The sequence below is a fragment of the Rhinatrema bivittatum genome, chromosome 16, assembly GCF_901001135.1.
Source record: "Rhinatrema bivittatum chromosome 16, aRhiBiv1.1, whole genome shotgun sequence".
NCBI lineage: Eukaryota > Metazoa > Chordata > Amphibia > Gymnophiona > Rhinatrematidae > Rhinatrema > Rhinatrema bivittatum.
In genome coordinates, this window is record NC_042630.1 from 23,223,003 (window position 1) to 23,239,905 (window position 16,903).

The 16,903-nt window shown below is 46.2% G+C and overlaps 1 protein-coding gene across 1 annotated transcript; it reads left to right on the top strand.

Annotated features, from left to right (window-relative positions):
* Window positions 1-662: 662 nt before the first annotated feature.
* Window positions 663-15,429, top strand: LOC115077473. The gene is made up of 5 exons (XM_029579764.1): window positions 663-701; window positions 6,598-6,780; window positions 7,160-7,363; window positions 9,130-9,306; window positions 14,490-15,429. Exons 1-5 carry the CDS (start codon window positions 663-665, stop codon window positions 14,733-14,735), a joined length of 849 nt encoding a protein of 282 aa, XP_029435624.1. The 3' UTR covers window positions 14,736-15,429.
* Window positions 15,430-16,903: the final 1,474 nt, after the last annotated feature.

Genomic DNA, 16,903 nt, shown 5'->3' on the forward strand with positions numbered 1-16,903 from the left:
TCACCTTCATTCCTCATAAAATATGAAATAAAAAAAAATAAAACTTCAGTCATAACAGTAAAACCACACTAATTAAAAGACTAAATATTTCAGATCAGCTGATAAATGGAGCATCCAATTATTTAAAAAAAATGTGTACAAATTTCCCATACATCAAGAAAATATTTTAAAACAGCAGACATCTAATATCACCTAATAATTTAAAATAATGATAAAAATTGCCACGCTCTTTTGATTCCTGTCATCCTGCGCCTGTCATTGATCAGTCAGGCGTAGGGGTGCACACAAACTCTCCGTCTTATATACACACATTCATTCTCCTACATACTCTCTCATATGCGCCCTCACACGCTCTGACATTCATGCTCACTGACACACATGTACTCACATATGCTCACTGGCTCCCCCACTCACATGCTTAGCTTCAAAAGGGCTCATGCTCTCACACATGCTCAGTGGCTCATTCTCTCTCACTATCTCTGAATAAGTAAAAATATATATTTACTCACATTTGTGGTCATGACTATTCAGGAAGGGCCCCGAAAGGACAGGTTCTGAGTAGACTCCCTGTTCCAGCCGGTAGGGGCCAGCTAGAAGGCCCAGATGCTGGGGAGGGAGGGCTGGAAACTGTTTTGTTGTAACGGGCCAATATGCGGGCAATCATGCCTGAGAGCAGCAGGAAGTATTCAGCCCGCGATGAGGTAAGCACTGGGAGGTTTCTGCGCTCCTGGCGCCGGCAGAAGAGGAGAGACCGGGCGAAGCAGGGCAGGGTGGGTACGAGGGAGGCAGTGGAAGTATTTTCCGTTGCTACGGTGCTGGTGAGGGAGGGAAGGAGTAGCGAGAGCAGACCCATGGAGCCGCATTACCGCCCAAAGACACCAGAATTCTAAAGGAATTGCTGTGTTTGGAGGCCGCCACTACAGCCCACCGGCCTTCCTGCTTGGGGGTGGGGGGAGCGGAAGCTGTGCGCTTTTGTGGGAAAAGTTGTGCACGGGCGCACACGCAAAGAAAAACACCAGGCCTCATTTTCCGCTGGCAGCATGTGGCCTGACTCCTTCTTCGGCTGCCAGCAGGTTAGGCTCCGCTGGCGACCCCATGGCTTCTGCTACTGCCATACACACACACACACACACCCCCGGGTGTGCAAATGCATGGTTTGCACAGTGTGTCATGCCGGGCCTGGTTCTCTACACAAGTTTATTTATGTGTGCTCCTGGAACCACACCCCCTTTTAAAACTCTTCACAGTACTCTGTGTACAAGCTTAACAATACTCCCTCTATCCCAAACTATTTCTATGGCAGAACTCACACCAAAACTCTTCTTCTAGTTGTTCCTCCCCTGGAGACAGTTTCTCTCTGTGCACAGCTTAGAGAAAAATCCCCATACTGACACCATTTTTGGGATGAGCAAGCAGCTTTCTTGGGCTGGAGGCAGAAACCACGCTGACTCCAGCCTTTTCTTAACAGATTCTAAGTTTATTTACACTTCTCAACATACAATCAATAGAAGACTACCTACCTTCCAGCAGCAACAATCACAGCTTTAGTCAGAATGAAGTGAGTTTTAGGAGCTGCCTTCTCCCCGAGACACTGCTTACCCCCAGCAGCAATACTCACAGCTGCACTTAGGATAGAAATGTATTTAGGAGCTGCCTTCTCCTAGAAAGGTGGGGGTGGGTCTCCTGATTCTAGGTGGGCTTTGTGTCTTAACCTCCCCAGCTGGGTCCCGCCCACAGAGCTTTTCCTGCCCAGCTCTTTCCCGCTGTGGGATTTAAGGTGCACCAGGCTCCTAGCCTGGTCCCGCACAGGTTAAGGATGGGTGGTAAAGCCACGCCTTCACAGGGGGGTAAGATCGGGAGTAATCTATTCCTTTACAGAGAGGGTGGTGGATGCATGGAACAGCCTCCCGGGGGACAGTGTCAGAATTCAGGAAAGCACGGAGGACAAGCCCGGGGAATCTCTGAGGAATCGGAAGGGACTGTAGAGCTGCAGACGGTCAGACCAGATGAGCCATGTAGTCTTTATCTGATTCTATAGTCTATCATCTAGCTGTCGCAGAACAGGGCCGCTAGATTACTGGTTGTAAGATGAAAGAGCATATAACCTGTTTCGGTGGAGCTGCATTGGCTTCCTGTCCAGCAGAGAACTGAATATTGGATTGTTTTATTATTTAGTGAAGAATATTGTTGCATATTGTATATTGTTTACAATTAATTAATTTGGATTGTTTTATTTGTTACTGTGAACTATGTTTTACACCTTTGGACAACCAATTTTGACTGAGAAAGTGGTTTATAATTTATTTTAAATAGATAAAAGCAGCAGTGCATAAATAGTTATCCCTGGATGCCCACCCATGAATAAATAATCTATTGAAGATCTACACGCCTATTGGGCTCATGCCTCCTATGGATCATGGTCTTCTTGAAGCCCCAACCATAAAACGTGCCCGTCTCTGTATTACAAGAGAGCGTTTTCTGCGGCTGCGACCCACCTTTGGAATTTGCTGACTGGATCTGATGCTACAGAATTGTTCAAAGACTTTTTAAGAGCCTTTTAAAGACATTCTTATTTATAGAAGCCTTTTATTGACGCTCAAAGATTTTTAAGAGCTTTTAAATATATTTTATCTAAACAAGTTTTTATTGAAGGGTTTTTTGGGTTTTTTTACTGAACATTTAGATATCTGCTGCTTGCTTTGTTTCCAATTTAGATATGCTGTAAATTCTCTGTCCTGTCTAGTCTTAGCTATTATATGTGTTTTATGTACAGTGCTTAGTGCTTTACGCGTAAGCAGGTTATAAATAAATTAAATGCTTCTATATTAGCGGCCAGTTGGCAAACCGACATGCCCCTTTGTTAATGACTATTTAGGTATAATTAGACCCCTTCTCAGACAGACTCGACCACACAATTTGAACAAGAAGTGTTGCAAACTTCTACTTAAAGAAAGTCATTAGATCCACTGTAAAAAAAAAAAAAAATCTCCAGACTGGGCAAAAAATAGCTAGAACTAGGTTGCTGTGCAGTGGCATCAGCCCAGCTAGTTACCCTAAGATTGGTGAAGATGGAGAAAGAGGGATAGCTCACACTCACACACACTCTCAGAAACCGACACCCACACACTCTCACATTCTCCGAGTCTCTCACACACACTCAGATACTGACACACACTCGCTCAGAGAGTCACTTGGACACACACACACACACAGACTCTCTGTGTCACTGCAACACACACACTGTCTCAAACAATATACGCAGATGCTTTTACTGCTGCTCATGTACTCACTTCAGGGGTGTCCCCTCCCCTGGACTGGTTCAGCACCATGTAAAGTTCTTGTATTTGCTGCCAGCCCTTACCCAGTCTGCAGCAGCCACCTTTACACGTCCTCCTCTCCATTCCTGCTCTTCAGGGCATTCACTCTCTCCGTGCACTCTGTCCACGGTTGGTCAGCCCACTGCCCTTCCCTGAGATCAGCCCAGATAGCTGACATACAGACCGATGTAATATTGCGTGCTCAGGCTTGCGCACAGGTTAACCCACGGTTAGACGCACGTTTTGGACGTGCACCCATAACCCCTGATGCAATAAGGGGATCGGCGCGTGCAAAACGCTTGTCCAAACCAGCGCGAGGCTAACAGCGCTCCATCACACGTAAATGCCACGTTGATGAGGCTATTAGCTATTCCCCCCGCATGTAAAAAAAATAACCGGGCGCCCGACGCACACATTTTAACCCTCAAAAATGAACACCAGGCCCGGAGCTGTCGTTCAGTCTTGAGACACCCCAAAACCTGAGCAGGAAAGCAGAAAATGCTGCTTTTCTATGGTTCCTCCAACTTAATAGCATCGCGATATTTATTTATTTATTTATTTGATGAGTTTTATAAACCGTTATTCGGTTGAGCCATCATAACGGTTTACAAAAGTATAGATTTATCTTGTAACTGAGCAGTAATATGAACGTTAAACAGATTCTTAACAGTTGGGTAGCAGTACAAAACCATTTAAACCAGTTAAACAATATCAGAGGAATGGATATCAAGTCCAGAATGAATTATTAGGTTAGAAGGGGAGGGCAAGTAGTTACAGGGAGAAGGGGGTGAGTTATGCGGTAAACAGTTGAGAGTCAGGATGATTAGATGATTTAAAGTCAGTAAGGAATTTGCGGAACATTAGTGGGAAGAACCACAGGAAGCAGCAACATGGGAACTTCTGATGTTGCGTCACCCTGAGATTTTCATCAGGTAGGGAGAGAGGGAAGGATGCACACAATTTCTTCTCTCCGATGCACACACCCCCTAACACACTCCTATGTTCCCCCTCATACTCTCTCTCACACATGCTCGCTCACTCACTCCTTTCATTCTCCTACACACTCACCCCTTCGCATATACTCCCTGACACACACAGGCCCACTCCCACTCATTTCTCTCCCTCTCCCACACACACACACTCAATCACTCGTTCTCCCGCCCCAAACCCACCAGCGGCAGCAGCTTCCTCCTCTGGGATGCAGTCAATAGGAAGGCCTCTTCCTCCTTCTTTGGCTGCTTGGGCTGATGATGCCTCTGCTCCTTCTTCTGGCCATGCAAGCTTGATAGGGACCTTCTTCCCACTTCTCTTCCTTACTGCCTGCACGAGACCGGGTGACTGCCCCTTCCGGGACCCTCACAAAACAACTTCCCTGCTGCGCCCGGACTACAAACACAGCAATTCCTTTAGGATTCTGGCGTCTTTGGGCCAAGTCTGGAACATTCCCAGATATGGGAATGAGAGAGACTATCATGGTGTGTAAGGGCAGCAATGCAAGGGACGAGGGAGACTCCATTCCACGTTAGAGCTAAACCTGTAGTATTTTTGACCCCTTTAGTACTCGACGGCTTTCTGTTTTGGGTAACTGAGCGGCCTGTTCTTCAGGCATACTTTCTTTGCTCCACTCCTGCCTTTTTTCATTTGTTTCCTTAATCACCTCATCCACTTGGTTCCTGGAAACCACTCGGTCTCCATGGAATAAGCGTGATGTTCAAGAGGTTTGTTTGGTTTTTTTTTTTTTTTTTTAGCCATAATGGAAGGGTACGAAGGCCTGAATAGTAACAGCTGTCATGAAGACCTGCTGTCATGGCAACCCTGATGCTGTTCACGGGCTTGGTTCTGGTACTTCTCCAACAACATGCAGTATGTGGTGGGCAGCAAAAATGAATTCGTTTCTGAAAGGGACAAGGGGGCATTGCCTTCTTCTGTACTTTAGATTCTATTTCCCATCAGGAATCCTCCTCCTGCAACGATTCTCTCCTTATTCCTCTCTCATCAGGCTCTCGTCAGAAGTACATGGTGTATGCTGGCAGATAAAGAGCAGCCTATCCCTCCAGTCTACCCAATTATTCCTATCCACACTGCTAAGGATATATTCCTGCTGATAGCTGATTTTGTCTGCTTCCTCCTTGGTCTCCACCATCCTGGGCTGAGAGGGGGGGATATGATAGAAGTCTATAAAATCATGAGTGGAGTGGAATAGGTAAATGCAAGTTGGTTGTTTACTCTCTCAAATAAACCAAAGAAAATAGTTTTTCACACAATTAAGCTCTGGAATTCATTGCTGGAGGACATGGTAAAGGTAGTTAGCGTAGCTGGGTTTAAAAGAGGATTGGACAAATTTGTGGAGAAAGAGTCCATAAGCTTATTAACCAGGTAGCTTTGGGGGATGCCGCTTGCTTATTCCTGAGCATAAGCAGCATGGAATCTATTGACCTTTTATTGATCCTGCCAGGTACTGCCAGTTGTGAACTGGATGGTCCCACAGGATACTGGATTTTATGGACTCTTGGTCTGACCCAATATGGCAGTTCCTATATTTAATCTCCCTCTCCCCCTCTTCATGCCTTACCAGTAAGCTTTGCAATAATCTAACCAGCCATCACAACTTGTGAGGCTATTGCCGGAACATCCAGCCTCCCATTGGCCTTGCTGGACAATACCCCGCCAACATCAAGCTGCCAGCATTGACTCAATTGGGTCTATCCAAGGAAAGGTCCGAGCACTCCCGACGAGGCTTGAATTTACAACTTTGGTTATTACTCAGAGTAAGTATTGTTGTATAAATAAATACCATATCCTAAACAATTGTGCCACTGCAGCCATGTATGCTGGGGGGCAAAGAAAGCAGGAGGCCTCGCAGGAGGAAGAGCTCTCGTGAGAGTTGGATAGGAAGGCATCCTGGGAGAGCTGAATAGGAAAGTATAAGGAGAGAGAATTCCCGGGGGGACCCCTGACGAGAGAATTCCCCATGAGTGCCGCAGTTATGATGTCACACTCTTCCCCACTGGCAGTATCCTAGCAACGGTGTTCCCCAGCATTCCTCATTCAGTAAATTAGCCTGGCTTCCTCCTGGTGCACCCTCCCTGCTGACCATGTACTGCTAAGGGAGGAGGGGGGGGGGGGGGATCCAGCAGGGGGGCAGGGGGGAAGGATAAGAATGATCCTGATCACCCTATGTTGTCTGCCCTTCCTTTTCACCTGGATTCCGATAGCATCCTTCCAACTCCCCACCTGGCTGGAGTGGCCGAGGTGCCCCCTCTGGTTCCTGTTCCCACAGCCGCAGCTCAACCCCCTCCTGGGAGCTGACTGGGAGGAGGAGGAGGAGGAGGAGGAAGGGGAGACTGAGGCAGAAAGGTGGGCTCCCACTTCCTACCTCCTCCTAGGTACTTCGTTGGCCCTGCTGATCCTTGTTGCCCTCTGTCCCAAGGCAGAGGCCAAGCTGAAGACCACCTTACAGAGCGTAAGTGACTGGAGCAGTGTCCTGCTTCCACACGCTGTGTGTCGTCTGGCAGGAACAGTGCCAATGTTTGTACTCTCAAGGATTGAATTGATATGCCATTGTCCAAAAGCTCCCAAGCAAGGCGCACAATTACTGCGTGGGTGGGTGGGTAGGCAGGCTCTGAAGGCAAACAGCCGTGCAGCATTCCCACTCTGATCGATTCAGATAGGTAAAGACAGCAGCAAATAAGGCGAGGGGCTTTTGAAAGCCTTCTGACCTTCTCAGCAATAAAGATTTAGGGTGTGAAGGCAATTGGATCTAAATGAATTCATCTCCTCCCAGCTGAACCATGTCCAGACAACCCATTTCATTGCCTTCCATGTTGCTCCCTTCCCTTTAGGACTGGGAATATCTGACCGGTGTCTTCGGGGGCGTGTGGAGCAGAATCAGGAGTATGACATGGGGATCTGAAGCCGGCAGCACCACTGCCTTACACCAGGACTCCCACTGCGGAAAGCTTCTTGCACCAAGGCTCCCACTGCGGAAAGCTTCTTGCACTAAGGCCAATCCATATGGCTTCAAAAGGAGGAGACCCCCGGTTGAGGTAAGATTGGTGTCTCTAGGCCGTCCAGAGAAGAACAGCCAGCCAGCTCTGGATTGTATGGCCAGGACAACCTGGGGATTAGAACTGAGGCACAGGGAGATTAAAAATCATTTGCCCAAGGTCACACACAGTCAGTGAAAGAGATGGGGAATAAACTTGAGACACAGGGGGGATAAAGTGACTTACCCCCAATCATAAGCAAGTCATTTGCCAGTTTTTGGAATCACAGATTGGCCCCAGAAAGATCTTGAAAAATTGGATTTAAGAGCAAGAAAACTCCTTGCTACCCACCGGGTAACACATGAATCAGTGAATGCCGAAACATGAATGGTTAAGGAAAAGTGAGCGTAAACCTAAGGATCAGAGTGTGATAACTGCAGCACAGGGTAATGGATTACGGAGAAGACTGCTCACAGCCAGCATAGAAACAAAAAAAAACAAAACAATAAAGCAGATACAGTGCCAACTCTGTAAAACAGAAGTGGAAATGAGTGTGGCATTCTGATGTCAGGCCTGTGGTGCCTCGGCACGGCTCATCCACTGGAAACCTGTGTAAAAACTACCATCCCAGAGCCAGAAAAAGCACTGGGATCATGACACCGAGAGAATCACAGAGAATGAAGACGTTGTCAACACCCGGGACATTTCCATTCCAACCGATGTGGCCCGATGCAGGAAAACCAGGAATTGTGGTGAAAGAGGGGAGAAAGAAACCTAGAATCATAGCATTGCTGTCAGCAGCATCAGAATCAAAACAACTCCGGGGGGAAAAAGCAGATCCTGCAGTGCCAGGAGATGCAATCAGAGCCCAAGCGTTGTTCAGATGTAAAAAGGTTTTTCTATGCTTCGGATGGTTTTCCCGTTGTTTGTGAAAGCCTGCGTTGCATCTGGGATTATTCTGGTTGGTATAATTTAGGATAGTTCTGATGCGTTTAGTCAAGAATACTGAGAGGATGATATTCACCCGGCCAGAGAGGGGGAAAGTTACCCGGGTAACTGTACCCGGATATTCGCCGGAGCATACCCGGATAAGTGTCCTTCTGAATATACCGTTATCCCAGTAACTTTAGGGCAGCCATTTTTTTCCCCAGCCAGAATTGCCTGCCTAACCGTAGCCAGGTAGTGCTGAATGTCGGCTTGCGCTGGTTAAAAGTTCAGGTTCATCCCCAGAACGGCCCACGCGCTTGGCAGCGGGAGGAAAATGTGAAATCTTGGGTTTACCGCCCGGATAATTCTGGAAGTTGCCAGGACTCTCCCACGTTCTCACACGGTCAGTGACGGAGCTGGGGAGTAGAACCGAGGCACAGGGAGTTAATTTGAAGCTGAAGCCAGGGAGCCAGAGCCCAGTCCGGGATTAGTACTCATGATCCTCTGGATTAAAAAAGCAGCAGTTTTCTCTCGTGTTTCCCCTCCCCCAAACACAAGAGAGAGCGGGAGAGCGCCTCGACATCCCACCACAGATGGGACTGATTCTAACGGGAGAAAATGAAGACATTTTGGGGTTGCGGATAGTGGCCAGGGTCTTTTAGGGTACATTTCTGTGTAAACGCCATCTCTCCTTGTTTTAACTCTTCTCCTCTCTTCCCTGTCACGTCTCCTCCTCCTCCCTCACCCTTCTGGCACACGCTTCTTCTCTTCCTCTCTCCCTGACTGTTTCCTCTTCCTCTCTCTCTTTCAGCTGAGATATGCTGCAGCAAACCCTTTCCTGCACGCCCATGGTATAGTCATTCCTGAGCTGTCTCTCTCTCGTGCTTCTGTCTGCTCAGGAACCGGCAGTCCCAGAGGTCTTCCACAAGTACCCCTGCAGGTCTTGCTGTCTTCGGATCACAGACCGTGCCCAGTTCCCCAGCACATCCAGCTTCTCGCTGCCATGCAACGAGGGTTCTCCAAAGACAGCCAAGAAGAGGATGCCGGAGAGAGAAATGCCATCCAGGAAGGAAGCGGTGAGTACTAGTGGGGCAGGGTGAGTTCAAATCGTCCTTACCAAGGGCCAGCCAAGTGGCTTTGAAGCGGCCTTGCCTGCTACCTTATGGAGGACCTGGGTTAGATTTCTGAGTCAGGTCTTCCACTCTCTAAGCCAGATGGGGCTGGGGATGCTATGGAGGAAATGGTTATAGGCCCTGGAAGGAGGGATCCCTGATCATTGCATAGTGAAGATAAGAGCATAAGATATGCCATACTAGGTCAGATCAAGGGTCCATCAAGTTCAGTATCCTGTCTCCAACAGGGGCCAATCCAAGTCACAATTACCTGGCAAGTACCCAAACATTAAACAGATCCCATGCTACTAATGCCATCAACAAACTATTCCCTATTGATTAATAGCAGTTTATGGACTTCTCATTCAGAAAATTATGCAAACCTTTTTTAAACCCAGCTACACTAGTTGCCTTAACCACATCCTCTGGCAACAAATTCTAGAGCTTAATTGCGTGTTGAGTAAAAAAAATAATTTTCTCCGATTTGTTTTAAATGTGCTACTTGCTAACTTCATGCTATGCCCCCTAGCTCTTGTATTATCCAAAAGAGTAAATAACCAATTCACATTTACCCATTCAAGTCCTTTCATAATTTTGTAGACCTCTATTATCACTCAGCCATCTCTTCTCCAAGCTGAACAACCCTAACCTTTTTAGTCTTTCCTCATAGGGGAACCATTCCCTACCCTTTACCATTTTTGTCACCCTTCTCTGTACTTTCTCCAGTGAAATTATGCATTTTTTGAGATGTGGCAACCAGAATTGCACACAGTATTCAAGGTGCAGTCTAACCATCAAGAGTTATAGAGGAATTATGACATCCTCTGTTTTATTTGCCATTTCCTTCCTAATAATTCCTAACATTCTGTTTGCTTTTTTGACCACCACAGCACACTCACTGAGCTGATTTCAATGTAGTATCAACTATGACTCCTAGATCTTTTTCCTGGGTCGTAGCTCCTAAAATGGAACTTAACATTGTGTAGCTACAGCATAAGTTATTTTTCCTTATATGCATCACTTTGCACTTATCCACATTAAATTTCATCTGCCATTTGGATGCCCAATCTTCCATTCTCAAAAGGTCCTCCTGCAATTTATCACAATCGGCTTGTGATTTAACTACTCTAAATAATTTTGTGTCCTCTGCAAATTTGATCACCTCACTCATCATACCCCTTTCGAGATCATTTATAAATATATTAAAAAACACCAGTCCATGTACAGATCCCTAAGGCACTCCACTGTTTTTTCCACTGTGAAAACAGATCATTTAATCCTACTGTTTCCTTTTAACCAGTTTACAATCCACAAAAGGACATCACCTCCTATCCCATGACGTTTTAGTTTGCTTAGCAGCCTCTCATGAGGGACTTTGTCAAACGCCTTCTGAAAATCCAAATACACCACATCTACTGGTTCACCTTTGTTCACGTTTATTCACCCCTTCAAAAAATAAATGTAGGAGATTTGTGAGGCAAGACTTCCCTTGGGTAAATCCATGCTGGCTGTGTCCTATTAAATCATGACTATCTTTATGTTCTGTGATTTTATTCTTTAAAAGTTTCCACTATTTTTCCTGGCACTGAAGTCAGGCTCACTAGTCTATAGTTTCCTGGATCTCCCCTGGAGCCCTTTTTATATATCGGGTTACATTGGCCACCCTCCGGTCTTCAGGTATAATGGATGATTTTAATGATGTTACAAATTACTTGTAATAGGTCTGAAATTTCATTTTTTAGTTCCTTCAGAACCCTGGGATGCATACTATCCGGTCCAGGTGATTTGCTACTCTTTAGTTTGTTAATCTGGCCTACTACATCTTCCAGTTTCACCGTGATTTGTGTCAGTTCATCTGAACAGTCACCCTTGAAAACCACTTCAAATGGGTATCTCCCCAACATCCTACTCAGTAATCACCAAAGAATGAATTTAGTCTTTTTGCAATTGCCTTATCTTCCCTAAGTGCCCCTTTAACCCTCAATTATCCAACCGACTCCCTTGCAGATTTCCTGCTTCGGATATATTTTAAAAGTTTTTATGTTTAAGTATCTTTATTAGTTTTCACATAAAACCAACTTTAAAAGTTTTTATTATGAGTTTTTGCCTCTCCAGCCAACTTTTCAAATTCTCTTTTAGCCTATCTTATCATTTTACATTTAACTTGTCAATGCTTATGCTTTTTCCTATTTTCTTCAGATGGATCCTTCTTCCAGTTTTTGAAGGAAGAACTTTTGGCTAAAATAGCCTCTTTCACCTCACCTTTTAACCAGACCGGAATCACTTGGCCTTCCTTCCACTTTCTTAACGCGTGGAAAACATCTGGACTGCACATCTAAGATTTTTTTTAATTTTTTTTTTTTTTTTTTAATAATGTCCATGCCTGTTGTACACTCAACCTTAGTAGCTGCACCTTTCAGTTTTTTTCTATTTTTATTGTATCAAAGTTTAGTGATAGAGCCATAGATTTACTTATTGTCCCCCTTCCAGTCATTAATTCAAATTTGATCATGTTACCACTATTGCCAAGCATCCCCACCACCGTTACCTCTCTCACCAAATCCTGCGTGCTGCTAAGAATTAGATCTAAAATAGCTCCCTCTCTAGTCTGTTCCTGAACCCATTCCTCCATAAAGCTGTCATTTATTTCATCCAGGAATTTTCTCTCTCTAGCATACCCTGTTACATTTACCCAGTCAATAATGGGGTAACTGAAATCTCCCATTATTACTGCCCCTTAGCATTTCATCATCCAACACATCATTTTGGCTAGGTGGACAGTAGTATACTCCTATTGCTATACTCTTCCTCAACACACATGGGATTTCTAACCATAAAGATTCTATTTTGCACACAAAGTCTATGCTTTTTCCTCCCTTTTGGCTAGCTTTTTACAACACACACACACAAACTCTAAGCCTTTACCTACCTTTTTGGTTTGCTTGTTTTTAAACACACACACACTAAAGAATATACCCCAATAGTTTACTGCTCCCCAAACTTTTTAAGTTCTAAATTTCCCAATGCAATACTTACTGATTCTCTTCAGCCACCAGCAAGACGATCCTCTCCGTACTCCCACTAGAATGTTGTCATATTTAGGGCCTATGATTGCACAGTTCCAGCACTTGGAGCCTTGGTACACAGGCCCCAGCAAGGATGGTTGCTGTAAGGGGCTAAATGGGTTGGATGGGAAAGTAAAATAGGGGAATTGAGAATGAAGGACCTATGTTACCAAAATCCATTGGAGGCCAGTTGTGATCAAGTTGGATCCTAAAGGAGCAGTAGGAAACAAACTGCTGGTCCTCTGGAATAAATTGTGTTCTGGGGAAATATTTAATCAAGAAGACCTCTTCCAGCCTGTGCTCCCTCCTCCCTCCCCCAGTCTCTGACCAGAAGAGCTCTGCTGCTGGCCTGTGCTCCCTCCCGCAACCTCTGTAGATCTCTCCAGCTGCCTTTGCTTCCCGTTGCAGTCTCCAGCCAATAGAAGAGCTCTCCCAGCAGTCTGTGCGCGATGACATCACTAATATACAAAATGGCTTCCCTCTGCCAACAGAATCATGTTCAAGTTTACTGTAAAATATTACAATTGGAGATGCATTTAGATATGCAAAGAAAAGCCATGACGACTACATGATTCCAAGCCAAACTCCTGCTGCTGACAGTTCTTTTAAACATACGTAAGAAATAGAATAATTTTGTTGTCTCTTCACTGTCCCCGAAAGGCACAAATTGTTCCCCCGGCAGCATATTATTTTTTAATATTTTGTATGTTTGGGGGGGATTTTATTCTTTTTTTTTATAATGAACAAGCATTCTTAAGTATGCAAACTTCTTTGATTAGCTGTCAAAAAGGCAGAATATACGAGGCAATAAATAAATAAATAAATAAATAAATAAAGGTACGAGGTCAAAGGTTGAGCGAGCCGGGCACCAGAACAAGCTGGAGAGGTTAATTTTGAAACCATTTTATAATGAGCGCGATGTAGGTGGCCACTAGGGAGTCCAGCCTCCCTGCCCTGCAACCTCCCCCCTCCCCCTAAAAAAAAAAAACTGACAATACTGCAGGACAGGCAGAGCGCAGCAGTGTGTGGGAAGGAGGGTGTGAGGGGCACAGATAACCAAGGTGAGAGCAGGAAGGGAGGAGAGTCAGGGAAAGCGCACGGAGGAGGCGCGCACCTTCTGCAAGACAGCTGACAGGCAGCAGCGTCCATGCGCTTGCAGCCAGCCTGAGCTCAGGAGGAGAGGCGCAGTGGGGCCCCTCCGTGGACAAAGCCAGCATGCGTGGCTGCGAGAGCAGGGGCAAGGGGCACGGAGAATGGGAAGGAGGCTGTTGCACGCTGGGTAAGGGCTGGCGGCAGGCAGCACAACTTCTTTATGTAGCGAGTGCCGGCTCTAAATAAAATAAATAAATAAATAAAGTGATACTGCTGCGGTGCCTGCTTAGGGGGCAGGAATGGAAGCCCTTGCTGATTAAGTACGTGAGTAACACAACGGTAGAAAATCATGTGCGTGCCCACGTCTGTGTGTGTGCCAGAGAGACAGACCTTGTGCTGGGGGGGGGGGGGGGGGGGGGGGGGGCGGCAAGGGAGCAGGGATGGGGAGAAAAAAAAACCTTGTACTTGCTCAGTGATCTGCTGCTGGACAAGGAGAGAGTGGGGAGGTTGGATACAGGGAGAAGAGACAGGAGGGAAATGTGGCACAGGAAGGCGAAAGGTACTTCCATAGATACAGTAAGATGGTTGTGGAGGTAGGGAGCAAAAGATGGGGCAATGAATCCACACTGACGGTAAGCTCTTTGGGGCAGGGAATTATTTTAACTGAATCCTAAATATGCTGTTATCTGAATTATTTGGTCAGAGTCTCTTACAATAGCGTGAATTGTACTTGTATTTAAATTATAGTTATAATTTGTAATGTTGCATCTATGTAAATATATTTGTATATTCACATTTATTTCTAATTATATATGCAAGTATTCATGCTGCATTTTGCTTTCCTTTTTGGAGGCAAATGTCCTCCTTTTTGGATTCTCCGAATTGTCAACCCTAGAGCGATATCGCACAATCCCATCCTACCCAATAATTATTAATTCTGATTTTTTTTTTTTTTTTACGTTTGATTTCTTGGTCTCTCTTTCCCTTCAGGGTCAGACGAGCCCCACGGCTCCCGGTGCGCGCCGGATCCGGAGGAAGAGGTGCCCGTCGCTGTGCTGCCCCTGGGATCACTCCCCCGGCCACATTGGCCCCTCCTCAGTGGGAAGCTGGTGCCAGCCGGGAGTGGCGAATTCCCTGGCTGGTGCGCTCCATGTACTCCGGGCTGCGAAGAGCAAAGTGTGGCAACGCCTCCAGTATCTCAGAAATCGGCGCTGCTGCTGCTCCCATGCCTCATAGACTCGAGGGACCAGGCAATTCTCCTGTCTGCCCCGGAGGCATCCAGGGACTCTTTCGTAAGGTCTGATACTCCACGACAGCTCCCTACCCCCAGGAATATATTTATATGTGGGTCACCTCGAGACCCAGAGTTTGGGAGTGGCCAAATTCCCACCCCAAAACCTCTCTGCCTCAGGCATTTGCAAAATAAAATCACCAGTTCATCAAGAGAGTCTTGAATCGCTCAGTTTGGGGCGACTTGGGAAACGTGGCCAATCCTGAGATTATCAATGCAGCATATGAAGAGCTGAACAGAAACTTTGGGACGGAGGCAGTAGCAGCCAGAAACACTCAAAATATGACGAGGAGATTTTTCTTTCAATATTATTTTTGGATGGCATTAAAATAAAAACACAAAAAAAAAATGTGCTTTGTATGGTTTTAAAATTAGATTAACTTCCTTAACAAAGGCCAGCCAATGCTTCTTACAGCAACAAAAGAGCCACAACCCACAAAAATTAAGCACGGCGTTCATCCCTGACCTCATCCTGCAGCACCTCGGCCTATGCAGGACTCGGCCTGTAAAAAACATTTTCAGATGAACCAGAAAGGAGAACGGGGGGGCCAAGTCCAGAGGGCGGCAGCAGCACAGGCTAAAGGCAGGTTTCCAAGGAGCACAGGGTTTGCAATAAAGCCCTGATATAACCCCCTGCTGTACCAAATTTCAGGGTGGGGGGGAGTGGGGGGGCATTTATCCTGCTACAGTGACGCGAGGACATGAAAAGGAAAATAAAAGTACTGGGAACTTGCCTTAGATTCAATCCCTGCCTTCCCCCATCCCATCAACACCCAAATGTAAGCGTTTTAACATTGTGCAGACTGATTTAATTAAAAAAAACCAAACTAAATATATAACATGAACTCACATTGGAAAAATGTCAAAGCAAGAGCAGGTTAAAAACAAAACAAACAAATAAACAAATAAAATGTCCACACACACACTACAGGCTTTAGTCACTGAACTCCCAAACCTTTTGAGGATTGGAAACAAACTGGGACTGGAAGGGTTCAAAACCACGGCTGTCTCTGGCATTGGTCCTGGTGTCCCTGCTGGCCCAGACAGGAAGGCCAAAGGGCAAGGAGACTGAAACGAGGGAGAGAGGAAAAGCTGGGACTGTGCCCCCAGGCTGCCTGCCATGAGACAGCAGGGACTGAAACAGGAGGGTCGGTAACACTCGATATCATGAGACAGCAGGGACTGAAACAGGAGGGTCGGTAACACTCGATATCATGAGACAGCAGGGACTGAAACAGGAGGGTCGGTAACACTCGATATCATGAGACAGCAGGGACTGAAACAGGAGGGTCGGTAACACTCGATATCATGAGACAGCAGGGACTGAAACAGGAGGGTCGGTAACACTCGATATCATGAGACAGCAGGGACTGAAACAGGAGGGTCGGTAACACTCGATATCATGAGACAGCAGGGACTGAAACAGGAGGGTCGGTAACACTCGATATCATGAGACAGCAGGGACTGAAACAGGAGGGTCGGTAACACTCGATATCATGAGACAGCAGGGACTGAAACAGGAGGGTCGGTAACACTCGATATCATGAGACAGCAGGGACTGAAACAGGAGGGTCGGTAACACTCGATATCATGAGACAGCAGGGACTGAAACAGGAGGGTCGGTAACACTCGATATCATGAGACAGCAGGGACTGAAACAGGAGGGTCGGTAACACTCGATATCATGAGACAGCAGGGACTGAAACAGGAGGGTCGGTAACACTCGATATCATGAGACAGCAGGGACTGAAACAGGAGGGTCGGTAACACTCGATATCATGAGACAGCAGGGACTGAAACAGGAGGGTCTGTAACACTCGATATCATGAGACAGCAGGGACTGAAACAGGAGGGTCGGTAACACTCGATATCATGAGACAGCAGGGACTGAAACAGGAGGGTCGGTAACACTCGATATCATGAGACAGCAGGGACTGAAACAGGAGGGTCGGTAACACTCGATATCATGGAACAGCAGGGACTGTGCAGAAGGGATGAGTGTTCCTTTTAGAGGGGAGGAAGGTTTGTAGTGTATTCCTGAGTAAAGTGCACAGAGCACACCTGGAACATCTGGGTTACCAGTGCGTGATCTCCTTCCAGCAGCCTTCGTCAG